The sequence below is a fragment of the Lagenorhynchus albirostris genome, chromosome 4 (assembly GCF_949774975.1).
Source record: "Lagenorhynchus albirostris chromosome 4, mLagAlb1.1, whole genome shotgun sequence".
NCBI classification, from domain to species: domain Eukaryota; kingdom Metazoa; phylum Chordata; class Mammalia; order Artiodactyla; family Delphinidae; genus Lagenorhynchus; species Lagenorhynchus albirostris.
Genome location: NC_083098.1, coordinates 18,157,437 through 18,177,549, shown reverse-complemented (window position 1 = coordinate 18,177,549; position 20,113 = coordinate 18,157,437). Strand labels below are relative to the sequence as shown.

General features: G+C 41.4%; 2 protein-coding genes across 8 annotated transcripts in view; one reads left to right on the top strand and one right to left on the bottom strand.

Annotated features, from left to right (window-relative positions):
- LAMTOR3 (late endosomal/lysosomal adaptor, MAPK and MTOR activator 3) overlaps positions 1–20,113 on the top strand; it is a 125,120-nt gene that overhangs the window by 13,845 nt on the left and 91,162 nt on the right. For 2 of the 7 annotated variants that reach the window (XM_060147615.1, XM_060147614.1), the window contains one exon: positions 10,907–11,174. The exons of 2 other annotated variants lie outside the window; for them this stretch is intronic. In XM_060147615.1, the coding sequence (XP_060003598.1) occupies positions 10,907–11,016 (110 nt within the window). In that variant the 3' untranslated portion in view covers positions 11,017–11,174. 3 more of the 7 variants (XM_060147623.1, XM_060147620.1, XM_060147617.1) reach the window with 2 other exon arrangements.
- The window catches only part of DAPP1 (dual adaptor of phosphotyrosine and 3-phosphoinositides 1), a 60,156-nt gene continuing 41,461 nt past the window's right edge, over positions 1,419–20,113 (bottom strand). The window contains exons 5-9 of the mRNA XM_060147613.1: positions 10,297–10,344; positions 8,843–8,905; positions 7,319–7,404; positions 4,767–4,854; positions 1,419–3,432 (exon numbers count right to left, since the gene is read on the bottom strand). Of these exons, the coding sequence (XP_060003596.1) occupies positions 3,364–3,432; positions 4,767–4,854; positions 7,319–7,404; positions 8,843–8,905; positions 10,297–10,344 (354 nt within the window). The 3' untranslated portion in view covers positions 1,419–3,363. The remainder of the gene's footprint in view (positions 3,433–4,766; positions 4,855–7,318; positions 7,405–8,842; positions 8,906–10,296; positions 10,345–20,113) is intronic.

The window sequence follows — 20,113 nt, the reverse complement described above, 5'->3', positions numbered from 1 at the left end:
GGGCAGGAGCTGAGGCTGCAGTCTACAGGGAGCATTTCTTCCCCATGGAAACCCCAGTTTTGCTCTTGAGGCCTTTCAACTGCTTGAATGAGCCCCACCCATGTTATGGAGCATAACCTCTTTTATATAAATTCAGGGGATTGTAGATGTTATTAAGCACATCTATGAAATACCTTCATAGCAGCATCAAGATGAATCCTTTCTCAAGAAGGCTCTTGCTTTATTTTATGTGGCTGTCCACTAGCCAGACCTACTTGAAATGTCCACAGACTGGGCTGTTCTGTTTGTTAGTACAAAATAAGTTACAGAAGTTGAGGGTTAAGGGTTTAAAAAACAGCAGACATACTATGTCTATTGAATTTGATTTAAAAACTGGGATTGTGATAGTTGTATTTTTACTTCAGTGTTCTAATAACTTATTGGATTTTACAAATTCCCAGTCTGTGATAGAAAATAAATTTTAAAAGAAAATAAATCTGGCCCTTTTCCACAGATAATTTAAGAAGCTCTGCTCGACGTCATGCCCAGACAGCCTGAATCGTGGTGAGCAGAGTGTAGGCTCAACGTGGCTGGGAAGACTTTGGCAAAACTACAAGTTTGCTGCAGTTGACCTGAAGTAGCAGTAGAGGAGGGAAGTAGAGTTTATATTCATCCTGTAATAATTCTCTTGCTCTCTGCCTGAAACAGGGACTCAGTGTAACTCCCTGACCTGCACCCCGAGCGTGAGTGAGAGGGAGGACCAAAGAGCCCAGTCTCCCGAGTGCCCTGGGCTGGAGAGAGAGGCCTGTGGCCTGCTGAGTGCCCTCCTGTCCAGTGGCCCAGGAATAGGGACGGGTTTCCCTCCGAGGCAGTAATAGCCATCTTACCGTTGAGCGGGGCGCTCTCCTGGTCCAGAGGCAGCAGTGCTTCTGCGGGGCAAGATTTTCCCGGGGTTGGGGGGATTCTGAGAATAACTGCTAATCCTTCGGCTGTGTCTTGAGGTACTTTATGATGAGCACATACTGTTAGCGACAGAGCTTGACACAGACAGCTATTCTCCCAAACAGCCCCACTCCGATTTGGCACGAATCATCCTCCCTCGTCCTAGGGCCCTTCCCTGAGATCCCTCGGGGGGAAATCATGATCACTTTTCAGGGCTGAGACAGGTAAAGAGAGCAGGTAAAGCATCTGGGGTAGTACTCATTGCATGGTGTATGTTAGATCGCCCTTTTCATGTCAAAACCCTCCAAACAATGGCTTTATCCCAGCTGAAGCCCACTCCATCATATAGCTTTGTGTGCCTCACTTGAAGTATTTATCATATTTACTTCTGTACGTCATCATGGATGTATTTCTTATCTTTTCCATATTCAACTGAAAACTCCTTGAGGATGGGGACTATTTCTTCAACTCTGAATCTTTCAATCCTTTGTAGCTCATAGTCTAACCAAAGTGGACTCTTCATTGCTATTTATGATATTAATTGGTTATATTTCTTTTAAATTACAGTTATTAAAAACACTTTAGTAGCAAAATATTACAGGCACAGCAAAATCATGCTGTTTTTAATAAACATAACCAAAGAATGTAAATAAACATGACATATTTTACAAAAAATGAAAACAATGTTACCTACACAACACCCTTGGATCTAAGAAAACAAAACAAAACTGTACGTCTCAGTGAAGATTTATGTCTAACTCCTTACTTTGCAAACTTGACACAATACTTTTTTTTTTTTTTTTTTTGCGGCACGCGGGGCTCTCACTGCTGTGGCCTCTCCTGCTGCGGAGCACAGGCTCCGGACGCGCAGGCTCAGCGGCCATGGCTCACGGGCCCAGACGCTCCGCGGCATGTGGGATCTTCCCGGACCGGGGCACGATCCTGCGTCCCCTGCATTGGCAGGCGGACTCTCAACCACTGCGCCACCAGGGAAGCCCAACACAATACATTTTAACTTGACATTTGCTATATTCCGTATGATACAAACATTACAAAATACATTAAAAACCTTGTTGAAACATACAAAAATTTAATGTAATTTCTGAGTCCTAGGTGTTTAAATAACAGAAGAAACGTATTCAACAAGGTAGCCCTTTGGACTGCAAGAGCAGCGTCGTATCATAGCTTTGCTCCACAACCTTTTTTTGGGGCTCTTCCTCCACTTTTGTCTCCCTTCAAACTTCAGTCTAAAAAAGCAGTATTAATAAAGATAATAGAAGGGGTTAAAATCTATTTAGGAGCTCTGGATGCCAGTATCTCATCCCCCTATTTCAATCCCCTTGTTCTGGCTTGAAAATGCTGTGTAACAAACACAGCATTACCCTTTGCACGTGGATTTAGTGTTACTCCCTCAATAGACAAAAGAAGTTCCTCTTGAATAAGGTGTAGGGTGCTCCGTGCAGTGCAAGGTACATCTTTCTTTTCTTGGGCAAATACCTCCCTCTCACTCTGGGGAAGGGATTGTTATAACACACTCTACTTTGAAAGTTTCTTTCAGTCTGTTTGAGAAGTGTTGGATGAAGATAACTTAGTGCTTACAAGTGCTCTATTATTGTTATAATTATCGTGATAATTATTATTAAACTACAAGTTACTACTTTATCACTCTTCCTCAATTTATGTTTTCTCACTCTTTAAAGCATTTCCCCCAAAATGACTAAAAGAGATGCTTTTTTAAGATTGTACCTTCCATTATCCTTATCATCTTACCCAATAGCCCATAGGAGATATAGTTCTCACAGGTTTATCATTAGAGGGGAAGAAAGGACCCGGTAGATATCTAAGCCTTTTACAAAGAGAAAATAAATACTACAAACATTTTCCATTTTAGTTTTGGAAATTGTTTTGTTTTTTGTATAAAGGGGAAAAAAAGTAAAAACAACACTGCTCCTCTGCCCCAATCTTGGACATTTGCTATCCCAATACACTTTCTGAAAAGCAGTCTAAACCTCGGGCTACATATATAGCTGTTTCCTTCCTGGATAATAGCACAACTTGGAAGTCAGATGAGTTGACCCTGGTGCAGAGTGGGACTTTGGGTAACTAATGTCAACCAGCTTGGGGACAACAATGAGGGAAAACAAAAACCATCTCCCATCACGTGTTCTAAGATCGAGCACACCTGGTCGCAGTGGTTCATCCGTCTCCATCAGAACAAGGAGCCTTCGGTATTCTCAGGGACATGGCAGGATCTTGAAGGGCAGCAGTCTTCTGTGAGTCAGCAAATGTGGTGTCTTCTGAGAGGTCCAAATCCGCATCTGCTTTTGATTTGTTTCTACAGAAAAATCCTTAGCTTTCATCTGAAACCTGCTGTGGATCACAACATCAGGAACATTCCACTCTGCTTCTGGGTCAGGGCATCCCTCATCGAGGAAGGTCTGTCTATTTAAAGATGAATGACCGAGATCGGATTGTGCCTTCCCCTTGATCAAGCTGTTTTCTTATTTGAGACTGCAAGAAAGCACACCCACGTGTATTTATTATTGAGCAACTTTAAGATAACAAACTTTGGCTTTTAACAAATATTAAATAAGAAATGCTGACTAGTAAGAAAACCGTGCAACTACAAATTAATTATCATGTCCCCTCCTCCCCAAGTTTTATTCTGGTTTTCTGTATTTTCCTCAGGAGACTATACTGTAAAGTGGTTGCTAAAACATGCACAAATTGGGAACTGGCCTAATACTTTTAGTAATCCATAAAATGCAATACTATTCAACGAATCAAAATGAAGATATAGATCTAACTTTATTGATTTGGAAAGATGTTCATGATATATGGTTAAGTGGAGTTAGCAAGTAAAGAACACTGCAGAATGATGAAATTTTGTTTCTAATATTTATTTGCAGAGGGAGAAGTCTGAAAGGATGTGCATTTGATATATTTTTACTTTAAATTTTCTATAATGATTGTGTCACTTGCATAGTTACAAAATAGAAGAAATAAAAAATGATTTGTAGTTGAGCAAAAGCTTCGTATGGCAGAGTATTTCCCCACTGAATATCAAATACATTGGAACTGTCTCAGAATGAGTAGTATATTGCTTTGGATCTCAAACTGAAAAGATAACCAAAAGCAAAAATCCCAGTATTTGGAAAGGAATATTCAATAAGATTGTATATATCAGCTAATTTCATTTAAACAATTAGGAATAATTGTCTGTAGTTGAAAACATGAAGGGTTTCAAGATGGTATTTATAGGAAATTTGAGAAAGCTTTAAGGACAAGTTCTTGGCTAACAACTCACTAACTTGCAAATACACAAAAAATGCATGAGACTAGTAAATTCTTATAAGCCCTTTGTCTTCCTCCTGGGAGGTACATAGAAAGCAGATAAATTAACACACCTTTGGTCCTTGACTGGCACAAAGTAACGCTTACACTGGACATTAAGCTAAGTCTCTCTGGCAAGCCTCCTTCTCTGACAAAATAAAAGGATTTTCTACTATAGAAAAATGTCTGCTTTCCTCTGTCTGGCCTCTGGTCCCACATGTCCTCCTCCAGGCAAACTTGGACCAGCCCACACACTTAAAGGAAGCCTGATAGACACCAGGGTGCGAGGCTAGGCTCTGGGGCTGAGACCCCAGTGCATTTTCGTTCTTTTTCTTTTACTCTTTTCTCCATCCCTTCCACATCCCAGAAGAATGAACAGACTCTTCCCTAAGTCTGCAAGTAGACTTCCCGTCCGTTCTCGGGGGTTGTCTGACTCTTTCAATAGAAATATGTTTGAAATCATCAACATGAGATTTCTGAGTGCTAGGTATCCAGAGACATGAATAACTCACCAACTTCCAGCGTAATATCTTGATCCACTCGTCAGCTTCTACTCCTGTCTTTGCACAGAGATAAAATGTCCTGAATGGAAATACTAAGCTGATAAGACAAAAGAAAGAATGTAAGACACTCCAGATTGTTGGTTGAACATCTATTAGCTGAGCATTAATTAGAGTATTCCGAGGGGAAAAAGAATTGACAAAGAACCTGGGTGAGAACTTGAGGAGTTGGTATATATGGAGCTAGTCCTGCCAGCGAACGCAGAAATGTTGAGGCTGCAGATTCATATTAGTATTACAGGCCAGATTTGTATTTTCTAATGAGAGCCCAAAGAAAAAAAAAGGTCCAGGTCACCCCCAGATCACTTTATTGTTCATGTCTTAGACTGAATACACATATGTGTTTATTCAGCTGATCTGTTAAATGACTCAGAACTTGTGCTATGATTCAAAGAACAAGCAAGACAGATAAGAGAGTTTATTGAAGGAGCTCATTTGTGTTAGCTGACTTCAGCGAGGATGACACTGCCCTCTGTGGATGAAGACAGTTTTAACTTTTCAGGGCAGGAAAAAGAGACAATAAATCTCTTCAACTATTTATTTTGCCCACTTCTGGCCATGAGTTAATCTTTGCTGAAGGGAAGACAAACTTGCCTACTGGCATGAAAGACTGTTCTAGGAATAGAGTTAACTCCTTCTTTGTCTCTTTGGCTATAGAGTCAAAATCGTCAGACTTATATCTCACCCACACCTCCTGTCCTTACAGTTGAGATGCCAAACACTAAAAATCTTTTTGTCCTTTTTGTGAAAAAGGAAAAAAAAAAAAGCCTTGGACTTCCCTGGTGGCGCAGTGGTTAAGAATCCGCCTGCCAATGCAGGGGACACCGGTTTGATCCTTGGTAGGGGAAGATCCCACATGCCGCGGAGCAACTAAGCCCATGCATCACAACTACTGAGCCTGCGCTCTAGAGCCCGTGAGCCATAACTACTGAGCCTGCGAGCCACAACTACTGAGCCTACGTGCCACAGCTACTGAAGCCCGAGCACCTAGAGCCTGTGCCCCGCAAGAGAAGCCACCGCAGTGAGAAGTCCGCGCACCGCAACGAAGAGCAGCCTCTGCTCGACGCAACTAGAGAACAGCCCACGCGCAGCAACAAAGACCCAATGCAGCCAAAAATAAAAAATTAATTTAAAAAAAAAAGCCTTAAAGTGAAATCAGAAGGGTTTCTATATCCTAAAACCAAAGCAGCACATCTGGTTATACCAGTAATTAATGTTGAATAGACAAGAGGTAAGTCCCTGTGTATAAAAGGTAAACCCTGATGTGAGGTCCGGTTGGGCAGTGAGTAGAGACAGGGGGAGCTGGGGGGAAGGTGTGATATTGTGTACAGAACCAGTTGCTGGAATTGTCATTGTTTGGTCCTCCCTGAGAGAGACATGATTAATTGCCTGTTAATACAGATAATTTTTCCTCTCTTCTTGCTAACAGAACCCCAGGTGATAAATTATAATTAGTCAGAGCCACTTATGATCGTACTATACTGTTTCCTAGCTTCCTCTGCTGCTAGTGATGGCCATGGGACTCAGTCTTGGCCAATGAGATGAGGAACAATCCGATAGAAGAGTTTCTGGGAAAATGTCTGCTTTCCTGATACAAAGGGCAGACCTGGCTAATACCATCCCAGCATCTTTCTTTATGGCTTACATGAAAATGTGAGGCCTACAGTTAGAGTAGCTCTCTTGGACCCTGAAGTAGTAAGCATGAGGAAAAGACCAAGAGAATTATAGAGACATTGGACCTGACCTTGTCAAGGTAGCTGCCTATCTCCCAATTGCTTGTTATATGAGAAATATAACCCCCTGTTAATTCATATGGTACCTTTATGTGAATTTTAAAAAGATTTCCATTATTGGTTGATACTATACAATCATTAATTAATAGTAGTTAATGTTAATTTTCTTAGATGTGACAACGGTATTGTAATTCTATAGGTGATTTTTTTTTCTTAGGAGATGCAAATTTAAGTATTCAGGGATAAAGTGCCATGATGTCTGCAACGTACCTTCAACTAGTTCAGGGTGAGAAATAAGACACTCTTTTCTCAAGATACTTTACTTCTCCCAGTTAGAAAATTGTCATGATATACTGATTGTGACAGAACAAAACACTTTTGTGCCATCTGCCAGAATTGTCATCATTATACAGATCACTCATTGTTGGAGTCAACAAGGTTGTAATTGAAATTGAATAAAACACCTCAAAGGAATAAAAGCTGTCTAAGATGTGAATGGCATCCTACTTGTGCAGTGCATCATACTTGTGCAGTGTACAACCTAAACAATTATACCCAGGAGATTTTCCTACTTGTTTAAGTCACTTTAAATGAGGTATTATGTCACACTCGACTGAAAGCACTTCTGACATACATGCCCTGTGTGACGGTTAAACCCACTTGCCTCAGATCAGAACATTTGTACACATTAAGACATACAATTTTTTATTCTTCTGCTAAACTGTCTGGCAAGAAGACTTTTAAAAACATTTACTTTATAAAACAACTTACCAAAAACAGTTCACCCTTTCCTGTGAATAATCAAATTGTACAGCCGAACATTCTGTTAAATCTAGGCTCCGAATTGGTTCTGGTGACTTAAAAAAATAAAATAAAAGGGCAAACTGTGTCATCATAAGAACACACATGCAAATCTGTACATCACTTGTTCCCCTAACAAGTCTCCACTATGAGCGACTGTCAACTTTCCTTCCACTACGGGGACTGATTATAGAAAACCTTCCTAAGGGAAGTCACATGCTCATCTGGGGATTGGCTTTTCATGAAACTGGACATTAGGAAGAGATTTTCTTTGTCAATTTAAATTTGGTGGAGATGGATTTTTAACACGTGGAAGGGAGTCATATTTGTCTCCCATGTTTTTAAACATCCACTTACTCAGAAATTTTGTGTAGGAGAGATAAGAGATGAAATAATTTTAAATTTGTTTAATGAAATCGGCATGAGAAATGGACATATTTTTAATAAAGGGGGACACTGCTGCAAGAGACAGTTAATACTGTGGCAAGAGAACAATTCCATTGCCTTAGATGGAGGGAATGATGTCCTCAGTGAGCTAGAGGTTAGCCAGCCTGAGAGAGCCGTGTCTGGGATACACATCTCGTCTTTGCAAAAGAACACTGCTCATATCAGGAATCAAGAATTCACATCTCCAATCGTTTATAGGATGTTTCAGGTGCTCATAAAATTTCAGGGATTTTGAAGGCAGACATTTCATCTACAGGGCTCTTTTTTTTTTTTTTAACATCTTCATTGGAGTATAATTGCTTTACAGTATTGTGTTATTTTCTGCTGTATAACAAAGTGAATCAGCTATACATATACACTTATCCCCATTTCTCCTCCCTCTTGCGTCTCCCTCCCACCCTCCCTATCCCACCCCTCCAGGCGGTCACAAAGCACCGAGCTGATCTACCTGTGCTATGCGGCTGCTTCTCACTAGCTATCTATTTTACGTTTGGTAGTGTATATATAAGTCCATGCCACTCTCTCACTTTGTCCCAGCTTACCCTTCCCCCTCCCCGTGTCCTCAAGTCCATTCTCTACATCCGCCTCTTTATTCCTGTCCTGACCCTAGGTTCTTCAGAACCACTTTTTTCTTTTTACATTCCATATGCATGTGTTAGCATATGGTATCTGTTTTTCTCTCTCTGACTTACTTCACTCTGTATGACAGACTCTAGGTCCATCCACCTCACTACAAATAACTGAATTTCATTTCTTTCTATGGCTGAGTAATATTCTATTGTATATATGTGCCACATCTTTATCCATTCATCTGTCGATGGACACTTAGGTTGCTTCCATGTCCTGGCTATTGTAAATAGAGCTGCAATGAACATTGTGGTACATGACTCTTTTTGAATTATGGTTTTCTCAGGGTATATGCCCAGCAGTGGGATTGCTGGGTCATATGGTAATTCTATCTGTAGTTTTTTAAGGAACCTCTGTAGTGTTCCCCATAGTGGTACAGGGTTCATTTTTAAAGGGAAAATATATGACCATGTTTCTTACCATCTGGTCTTTGAAGTATTTCAGTTCATTTCTGTGCAAAGTGAACCACCTCGTTTTCCAGGTCTGAAAAAAAAAAATTAAAACATGTAGGTTTTGAATACAGGACCACAATATTTGAACTAGATAATTTCCTTTTGTTGTAAAAATACCTAAAAGATTAGATACAATAAGATATTCTTGTGGTGTTGTTTCTGAAGGAAAAACTTTCAAAATAAAACTTAAAAATTTAAAGTTTCAAAAATTAAAATGATTTCATGCATTAAGCTCACAACGGAGGCAAAGATATCAACATTTTTAAACAAGTGAAAAGAACCTATCATAAACATTCAAGGTGATTTATAACAAACTGCTGAAATTTCCATCTTAATAAGACTTAATAATCTTAATAAAACTCCATAATAAACATAGACATCATTGTTCAGCACCTACTGAGGCTACACACTACCCTTGGAGGTTTATATACATTATAGCCAGTCCCCAAACATTGCCAAGTATTGGGTTGGCCGAAAAGTTCGTTCGGGGTTTTCTACTCTCCTATGGAAAAGCCCGAACGAACTTTTTGGCCAGCCCAATATTATTATTCTTGTTTTACAAATAAGCAGATTGAGGTTTAGGAAGCTCAACCACATGCTATTCTAAACCTTGCCTAAGAACTCCATGACATTGGTGGAAAAACAGCTGTTACCCACTGCCTCTTTCTTGTGTACTAACAGAACACTAATGATGTTGGGTGGCAATGTTCCCGGTTAAAAGAAGTAACTGGATTTAAACATAATGCTGTGAACATGAATACTTCCTCTCCTTAGGGAGCATCCAGTCCAGTAGGGACACAAATAACTAAATACTTAGGTTAAATTCAAGCAGGCCAGTATCCTTGAGAGGTTAAGTGTCCTGACTCTTAAAATGGGAAAGAACAGACACATTCCATGAAGGTCTTCTTGGCATGTGAAAATGGAATAGAGTAACTTTAAAGGTATAATCACATAAATAGAGGATACCCCCCCAACTAGTAAAGTCCTAAATTTTGTTTTCTTTGGGATTTTATAATATAGTTACATTCATGTCGGTGACGGGTCTTTTGGGGCCTACTGTTAGGTAAACATTTCATCCAATTTTGACTTCTTTTTTGTTAAAAAAATCTTAAAAGGCCAAGATATGTGCTAGAGTTAACTTGCTACATTCATCCTCAATCATTGCATCAAAAGGATTATATGTTTTCTTGGGTATTAAATACCCAAGAAAGCTATTCTCATACATTCGGCTTTGCCAAAGAATAGTCAAGTCATTTTCCAGAATTTTGACTAATATTGGCCATAAAGATGAACTCTGGAAACAGGTAAATACTATAACTGGGTCAAAATAAGTAGGTTCTGCTTTTTAAAAAGTCAAAATGAGGGTTGAGCCCCCATGACGTGCTCTCTTTCTTTGTGGCTGGCAGCAACGTGCTTCCTTACCTTGACGAGCCCCCCCTGTTTGGTGAGGTAACCTTCTTTGGTGCCCAGCTGAAAAAAGAACGAAACAAGTGAAGCCCAGAGCTATCACAACTTTTTTGTTTTTCTATTTCTGTCCTATTTTAAAATGAAACACAAGTTTGCCTTTGATCTTTAAGTAATTGCCTCTCAGTTTTCATCTAGGCCCTTGAAAATCCTCCCTGTGTTGTGAGACTGTTTTCAGACCAGATCATCTGGTGTGATTCTGTAGCAACAGGCAACAATGGACAGATTCTCCTCTAACACGAGTTCGCAGTTTGCAAACAGTCAGCCACATCATACCACTCATAAAAGTCGGCATCGGGCAAAGTGTGTGTGTGCATCCCAGCTGCTTGCATTGTTGGTGGGGTGTTATGCCCATAAATATGTCCACACACACTGACATGGGGTCAGTATCTGGGAAACTCTGGATTAAGAAGGATTTTAATCCTTCAAAGAAGGATTTCTGTACTTCCCGGAGTCTGTTTTATGCTAATGTGCTTCATGAATTGTAAAGAAGGATATTAGAAATAGCATTTTCAACATTTATTTTATCATGTAATTCTCCTTTAAACCCCCTTTTATTTTTTTGCAGACAGCCTCTTGAGACCTATAGTCCATGGAACAGATTTTCATGAGTGCAGACTTATTTACACGGGATTCATCCAAAAGGGATTTGAAGTGAGAATGAGTCATTCCTTTTAACTCACTCATCATTAATTCCAGAGTAACAACATTACACACTTAGCTGGCACCTACAAAATGTAAGGAATGGTGGGGAACTGTGTGAAAAGAAATTTGCATAAAACCAGGACCCTCAGATGAAAAATATTCTAAGTTCATAAATTTCCAAAGAAATTAAATTCCTGGTAAGATGTTATGTTCTAATATAATGTCATAATACATCTTATATTAGTAAGAAAAAAATGAATAAAAACTGGGAAATGACTTGTTGATGTCAATGTTTTTTTCCTGGGAGTTTCCCTGAGATGAATTCTCCCTACCAAATAAAAAGAGGAGCAACAAAGAGAGTGAAAACTAGAAATAATATATGACCACTTCCTCTACAGTTGTATGGCATTTAAGTAAGGATGAACTTCCCAGGCGTTCATTTAAATAATGCTAAATAATATTGGTGAATTTGATATCAAATAATCAGCTTGATTTATTTTGACACTAAACAAAATTGAACTGACTGAATTGAGTTTGGGTATTATATTATGGAAATAGAAAAAAGTTAACATTTTGTATTATTGAGTCTGCAGAGGCAAAATAATTAAGGGTAAATTGTTTCATAGAAGAGTCTGATAGAATTATTTACTAAAATCTTACTAAGGGATATGCTATTTACTCCATCTTACCTCCATCCAAACAATATATTATAAGTCTAGTATCTTTCTAAGGTTCTGATAGATAAATAGAAGTTTGCAGAGAAAGAAGCTGAGAATACCAACTTTATTCATGGCCTCAGGAGGTAAGAAAGGAAACAACTATACAGCAGATTTATGTTTTTAAAAATATATGATCTGTAATAAGAAAGATGTTTATAATAGCCCCAAATTGGAAACAACCTAAATATTTTAAAAATAAAGCATTAGCCTGCCTACCCTTCTTTCTACCTGCCTCCCTACCTGCCTTAAATTTAGTCCAAAACCATCAGGTGGGATGAAGCAAGGCAGGCATTAGTGTGAGTGTGTGCAGGGCACTGGCGCACCTTAGCACAGGGTGGAGTCAAATCAGGGAACAGAGGGCATCTGTGGGGACAATGGCGGGGGTGGCAGCTTGGTGCCAGGCGTTGAAGCCTGGCAGGGTGAGGAGGGCTTCCACCCCAGATGCGTGGAGGTGCCGGCCAGGGCACAGTTTCAGAGCCAAGTCAGGCTATGTGGGCATCTGCGGTAGGGGAGGGAGTGAAAGTAGACAGGCAGTGGGGTTCCTGCCTGGCTGCAATTGGAGATTGATTACATTTGACTCATCAACAAATAAGTGAATGTATTGAAGATAATGGAATCCATGTTCCTCACTGTGGGGAAAGAGACTTACAACTATGAAAAGTGAAGAAATTAAAATAAGCCTTGTGGGGCTTCCCTGGTGGCGCAGTGGTTGAGAGTCCGCCTGCCGATGCAGGGGCCACGGGTTCATGCCCCGGTCCGGGAAGATCCCACATGCCGCGGAGCGGCTGGGCCCGTGAGCCATGGCCACTGGGCCTGCGCGTCCGGAGCCTCCGCTCCGCAACGGGGGAGGCCACAGCGGTGAGAGGCCTGCGGACCGCAAAAAAAAAAAAAAAAAGCCTTGTGGAACTGGAGTAGGATTGGAGGTATGGGTGCAAACCCATGGTTAGATGATAGATAGATAGATAGATAGATAGATAGATAGAAATTTAGATAGATAGAACTAGAAAGAAATACAGACAGCAACATAGGTAAGTGTACATATGTATAGACATACATATTTTCCCTAGCTCTGTTCGCAGAGTGGGCTGGGAGAGTGACATTCTGCTAATAATGCAATTGTAGCAACCAGATCTGGATTTCTAAAGTAGTACTCTCCAGAAATAGCTAATTGTAGAGCTGGATACAAGAAAAGTACAAGATAAGCCTGGAACACTTTGCTGTACCAGAAATTAAGAAAATTCTCAAAGAATTATGAGGTTGTATGGATACAAAAAGTCATGTGGAAATAGCTCTTACTGGCCAAAACTGGGGAAATTTGAGGGATGAAAATAAATAATAACAGTCATGATTAGAACCCATAATATAAAAACAATTGGATAAATTCAAAGAATAAAAAGCTTTTCTTTTCAGTAGAATGACAATCAATAAATGTAAAAGAAATAAGACAACCACAGAATCACCACTTGGCAACAATCACAGTAATAATTAAAGCAGCCAAGAAACATCAATGGATGATAAAACTGGTGGATGCAAGTTTAATGAGGAACAGGATACCTACTTAGTCTCAAATAATCTCCCCCCAAAATATTTATTAATGACAAAGGGAATAAGGTGACTTCAGAGTGAAGAAACCTGGCAGACACCGATTAATCAAGTCATCAAACACACCGGAATAAGACAAACTGAAATCGTGTTCCACTTGACAGGCTGCAGTGAGACATGCAGAGCATCACTTTTGTGGTGTTTCTACCAAGAAATGCAAAACCCGAATCTAATCACAAGGTTACAGCTGATAAGTTAAAGTTGGGGAACAGTTCTCAAAATAATTAGCCTTTAATATTCAGAAGTGTCAAAGTCACAATATCAATGAAAAACTGAGGAAGCGTTCCAGAGTGAAGAATACTCAAGAGGCAGGACAAATAAAAGCAACTTGTGATCTTGGATTGGATCCTTTTGCTCTAAAGGGCCTTACTGGGAAAACTGGTGACGCCTAAATGAAATCTGTGGATGGGACCATGGTGCTGTATCAATGTGAGTTTCCTCATTTGAATGGCTCCGTGTGGTCATGAGGCAAATGTCCTTGTGTGTAGGGAATACACACTGAAGTACTGGGGTGATGGCATCATGCAGGCAATTTACTTTCTTTGTATTGTTCTTTCAATTTTTCTATAACTTTGCAGTTATTGAAAATAAAAAAATAGCATGTAAAATATAATAGAGAATTAACAAAATAAATTATGGTATATCCAAATAATGAAATGTTAAGGAATTTGTTTTAATGATGTTTTAGAAGACTATGTAGTGACGTGGAAGATGTTCACAATATATAATTAATGAAACAAGCATATTATAACTCTACAATGAAGAGTGGGGGAAGACGCCATAATGAAACTGGTTAGTCAATGTTGTCTTAATATTGTTGACAATTCTGTAAAGTTCCTTTTTATGAATACTTCTATTTAAGCCATTTCACCTTTGTTTTGAAATCCTTCCCATTTAAGGAGAAAATGTGACACTTGCTGAAAAACTTGTAAGAAAACCTCTCTTCTGCCACCCCCTTTTTTTCCTTTTAAACCTTCTTTAAATGACAAATCTTCTAGGTTATTAAGGTTGTGAGTTTTTATTTTTGTTTGTTTTTAATGAGCATTTGTCTTTTAGAATAGGATTGGGTGATAATGTTTAAATGGACAAAACCAAACATGACTTTGTGCAGTTAACAAAATATATATATTTATTCAAGAAAAAGACTAGGATAGACACCAACACTGTGAGAAGAGCTTCAAAGACAGAATACTGGAAAGGCCAGCATGCAAGGGAGGTGTCTAAGAAGAGGAACTGTAAAATGTGCTGAAAAGATAACATAATAAAGACAGAAAGAGGTTGCAGGAGCAAAGGAAACAGAATTTTTAGAGGAAGAGAGTTCTTAAAAATGTCCAATACCACAAAAGGGAAGCTAAGGAAGCTAATGAGCTAACGTTTGAGATAGGCTCTGGTCTATGTCAAGCACTTGACGTATATTACCTCCCGTAAACTCTACTAACAAAACTAACTGGTGGTTTGCAGTCCCCAGGTCCAAAACTACACCTCTTTCCCATCCCCCATTCCTCCACAATCTCAGCCATCTCAGTAAACAGCAGTATTTACTCCGTTGCTCTTTCCTTCGCACACTACATTCAATCCATCAGTAAGTCTTGTTTCTTCTACATTTGAAACACATCGTGAAGCTGACCAGTTCTTATGGCTTCCTCCTGTTCTAACTACTATTCTTATTCCCCTCTCTGGTTTCAACTACCACGGTCTCTCACCGGGACGGTTGTCACAGCCTCCTAACTGGTCTCCTTGCCTCCAACTTTTCCCCGACTCCATTTTCAACTTAGTAGTGAAAATTATCTTTTTAAAAAATTTAAAACTTAAACAAATTTTGTAACTCAAACTCCCATGATTTATTTTATCAACGCTTAGAAAAAAAATTAATTCTCTACTTTATCCTACAAGGCCTTTCGTGTTGTGTAAGGAAAGGACAATTAGCATTTTGGGTAATTCTTCATCATGTGTTGTGGGATATTTAGCCTCCATGACCCCTGCCCATTGTTGGACAATTCTCCAGGGGTCTCTTTTGTTTCTCCATGTCTTACGAGCAAGGCACCGATAGCCCTTTGTCCCACACCAATTTTTAAAGCATATTTGTATAGCAGACAGCCTGAAAAGGTAGAAATAGCGCTCCCTTCAGAGGAAAAGACAGACATGCAGAAGCCTTTTGTGTCTTTCAACACCTGTGAAACTGTGGCAGGCGAACTTGTTAGCTGGCAAGAAGGGTAAAGTCCCAGACCCTTCACAGCTCCAGACACCCACTAATGTTGGCAGTGCTCCAGAGCATTGTGACAACTGAAATGCTCATAAATTTCCAAACACTCAGCTGGGTGGCACTGCGCTTTGAGAACTCCATTGGCTACATGATCTGACCCTCATCACCCCAATAATCTCATCTCCTACCACTTTCCCTCTAGCTCACTCCATGCCAGTTGCTAGATCTTCTTACTAGTCTTTAAACGGCCTCAATTTAGTTCCCACCTCGAGGCTTTTGTCCTGATCTCTGCCTGCAATGCTCTTCTACATCCTGACCTGAGTCATTCCTTCCCTTCTGTGAAGCCTCTGCTCTAATGTCACCTCCTCCTAGAGGCCTCCCTTGCTTCCCTCTCCTACCCTTATCCTAATTTTTCTTTTTATGACCTATTAGTATCTGGGTTTATAATATTCTGTTGATGATTGTCTGTGTTCCCCCTACTACAGTGTGAGCTCAGTGAGGGCAGAACCTTTACCTAATTTATTCCCAACTCTCCAGTGCTTAAAACAGTCCTGGGTGCACTGTAGGCACTTTTAAAAAAGTTTGTTAAATAAATGAATCAGTTAAATTTCATCCTATCTCAGAAGCCCGATCCTACGTTGTGTATAAAATATATAAATTGTAATTTCCCCAAATGTGGTTGCCAAAGGATGGTAAACAGTTTTGCAGAAACATCTACATTTCTGGGCAATAAGACACCTAGTTTCATTTTCACTTCAAGCAAGTTTTTCCTGTAAATAGCACTTAATCCTCTTCCTCCACTGCCAGAGCTTGTGCAAGAACCCCATCCCCAAAGGAGAAGGCAGATGTCTAGAAGCCCTCAGAGCTCTCAGGTTGGGGTGGAGGGGCAGTATCATAGGTGCATGGGAGTAATCAATCAAGGCTGTGAACTCTTGTGCTCAGCAAGGGACAAGAGCTTCTAATCAGACTAGAACTGGTTCCCCAGCAGGCTGGTCCAGTTCTCAATCATTCTTTAGTGAGGAGTAGTGTAACTGCAAAATCCACTAGAAAACCTTTAGAGTTTGCTGTCTATATCAATACACAATAAATGCATGGACCTCTCATTATACAGTGTGAGTGCAGACATTTTCAACTATCCACTCATCACTGTTTTAAAAACCCCATTATACAGAACCTTTTGTGTATATTCATATTTGAAGGTGAATCCATCTGATACCTGGAGCGAGCAAAGAAGGTAAGCAATAAGGCTTGCAGAATTTGATCTCAAGAGGGCTGTATCTACCTAAGTATGCTGTGTTTCATGCTTACACCAGCTCCACAAATTAGGTCTTATCTGCATTTTACTGTTGAAAAATGATGCACGTAGTAGGGTATGGTTCGATTGACCTTGAGTGGAGATCTTTAGGGGAAGGTAACAGGTGAGAATGTAAACTTTAACTGAGAGTACAAATGAAAATGCTGTTAAAGTGATCGGGGGTGGGGTAAGGATCGTAAAGAGGAAGGTTAGGAAGAGTCCCGTGGACGGGAAAACAAAGAATTGGTTAGAGGGTAGATCTTAATGTGTTCTTTGGTCTGTTTTGACGTGAGACTATTTATTGTCTTGCTTTCCTAAATTTCTCTAGTTCTGAGGTCTTATACTTGCCCTTCTAACTCTAACAAAGCTAAAACATCTTTCTCAACCAATTTCCAGAATTTTTATTTTTGAGTAGATGTAGCATAGTAACAATGTAATATGTCGTGAACCTGGCTAGGCTATAAAGCTATGAAGACAGGCGATGATTCCTGTCCCGGGAAGTGTCAGGCTCCTGGAGAGGGCAGACAGCGTGCAGGTAGTCAGCCCCTAGTATGATGATTCCAGGATAAAGGTGAGCCCAGGGTGCACAGAGGAGGGGCATTTTAGAGGAAGCTAAGCGGGATCCAAGAAGGCTTCCTGGAAGAGGCTGATCCCGGATGCAAGTCCGTAAGGATGAGGGGACAGTAGCAGTGTTGGCAGCATTTCTGATGCAGGGAGGGGAAGAGGAGAACAGTTGTGGAGAGAGGTGGGGTCCATAGCGTGAGTGTAGGAGGAGCATGAGGTCAGGCCAGAGGGGTGAGCAGGTTCCAGGCGGATGAAGACAGTGGGCACCACCGAAGGATGTTAAGCAGGGAGGTCACATGGTAAATCTACTTCTTAGGAGAGATGTCTCTGCTGGCGGGGTTGAGAAAGTACCGCAAAGACAAAAAGGTCATGCGTGTTTTAACATAATTTGTAACTGAACATCTTCAAGCATCATGGCTGCTGTCTAGAACTAGGTCTTGAGATTTCATTTGGGTGTTGTCCTCTTTATCATCGGCACACATCCAGATGTCTTATACCAGAGCATGTAGCCAACGAGGAAGAGGGAAAGAATAGGGGAGCGCTGCGCATGATGAAGGGAAAAGGGTGCTGGAGAAGAATCTTTGCAGGGTCACAGCTCCCAGAACAAACGTAAACGGACTGAGGAGAACAATGAAAGTCCCAGTTACACTGAAACTGAACAGTGGCTCACACGTTGCAAAGAAATGCAAGTGTCTTCTGTCCGTACCCTTCATTCAGTGAAGGAAGAAAAGGCCAGGAAAAAATAACATCCTGAGAGATTGCGGCCAAGGTGGAGAATCTTTTTCTTCCATAGAAGGTTGAAATGTAAAAGAAGATTTTTCTATTCTTAATTTAAGAAATTTGTAGAATAACAGTTTAGCCAACTGTGTGACCATAAAGATCTCTGGCCCATTCTACCACGAACTTCTTTGGTCAAGTAAGGCCGGGATTTAAGTGCCATTTCTGAAGTCTTTAAAATCCTATCACTGAAGGGAGACCTTCAAGATGGTGAAAAGGTAAGACGTGGAGATCACCTTCCTCCCCACAAAGACATCAGAAATACATCTACACGTGGAACAACTCCTACAGAACACCTACTGAACGCTGGCAGAAGACCTCAGACCTCCCAAAAGGCAAGAAACTCCCCACGTACCTGGGTAGGGCAAAAGAATAAACAGTGACAAAAGGATAGGGATGGGACCTGCACCAGTGGGAGGGAGCTGTGAAGGAGGCAAGGTTTCCACGCACTAGAAGCCCCTTCGCGGGCGGAGACTGCGGGTGGCGGAAGGGGGAAGCTTCAAAGCCACGGAGGAGAGCGCGGCAACAGGGGTGCGGAGGGCAAAGCGGAGAGATTCCCGCACAGAGGATCAGGGCCGACCGGCACTCACTAGCCCGAGAGGCTTGTCTGCTCACCCGCTGGGGCGGGCAGGGCTGGGAGCTGAGGCTCGGGCTTCGGTTGGAGCGCAGGGAGAGGACTGGGGTTGGCGGCGTGAACACAGCCTGCAGGGGGTTAGTGCGCCACGGCTAGCCAGGAGGGAGTCCGGGGAAAGGTCTGGAGCTGCCGAAGAGGCAAGAGACGATTTCAGGTGCACGGGGAGAGGGGATTAAGAGCGTCGCCTAAACAAGCTCCAGAGGCGGGCGCGAGCCGCGGCTAAAAGCACGAACCCCAGAGACAGGCATGAGACGCTAAGGCTGCTGCTGCCGCCACCAAGAAGCCTGTGTGCGAGCACAGGTCACTATCCACACCCCCGTTCCAGGAGCCTGTGCAGCCCTCACTGCCAGGGTCCCAGGATCCAGGGACAACTCACCCGGGAGAACGCACGGCGCGCCTCAGGCTGGTGCAACGTCACACCGGTCTCTGCCGCCGCAGGCCCGCCCTGCACTCCGTGCCCCTCCCTCCCCCCGGCCTGAGTGAGCCAGAGCCTCCGAATCAGCGGCTCCTTTAACCCCGTCCTGTCTGAGCGAAGAACAGACGCCCTCCGGCGACCTACACGCAGAGGCGGGGCCAAATCCAAAGCTGAGCCCCTGGGAGCTGTGAGAACAAAGAAGAGAAAGGGAAATCTCTCCCAGAAGCCTCAGAAGCAGCGGATTAGAGCTCCACAATCAACTTGATGTACCTGAATCTGTGGAATACATGAATAGACAACGAATCATCCCAAATTGAGGCTGGGGATTTGGGGAGCAAGCATATATATATATATTTTTTCCTTTTTTCTCTTTTTGTGAGTGTGTATGTGTATGCTTTTGTGTGTGATTTTGTCTGTATAGCTTTGCTTTCACCATTTGTCCTAGAGTTCTGTCTGTTTTTTTGTTTTAGTTTTTTTTTTTTAGTATAGTTCTTAGCACTTGTTATCATTGGTGTTATCATTGGTGTTATCATTGGTGTTATCGTTGTTATCATTTTTTTTTGTTTGGTTGCTCTCTTCTCTCTTTCTTTTTTCTTTTTAATAATTATTTTTTATTTTAATAACTGTATTTTATTGTTTTTCCTTTCTTTATCTCTTTTTCTCACCCCTTTTCTTCTGAGCCATGTGGCTGACAGGGTCTTGGGGCTCCAGCCGGTTGTCAGGCCTGTGCCTCTGAGGTGGGAGAGTGGAGTTCAGGACATTGGTCCACCATAGACCTCCCAGGTCCACATAATATCAAATGATGAAAGCTCTCCCAGAGATCTCCATCTCAATGCCAAGACCCAGCTCCACTCAACAACCAGCAGGCTACAGTGCTGGACACCCTATGCCAAACAACTAGCAAGACAGGAACACAACCCCA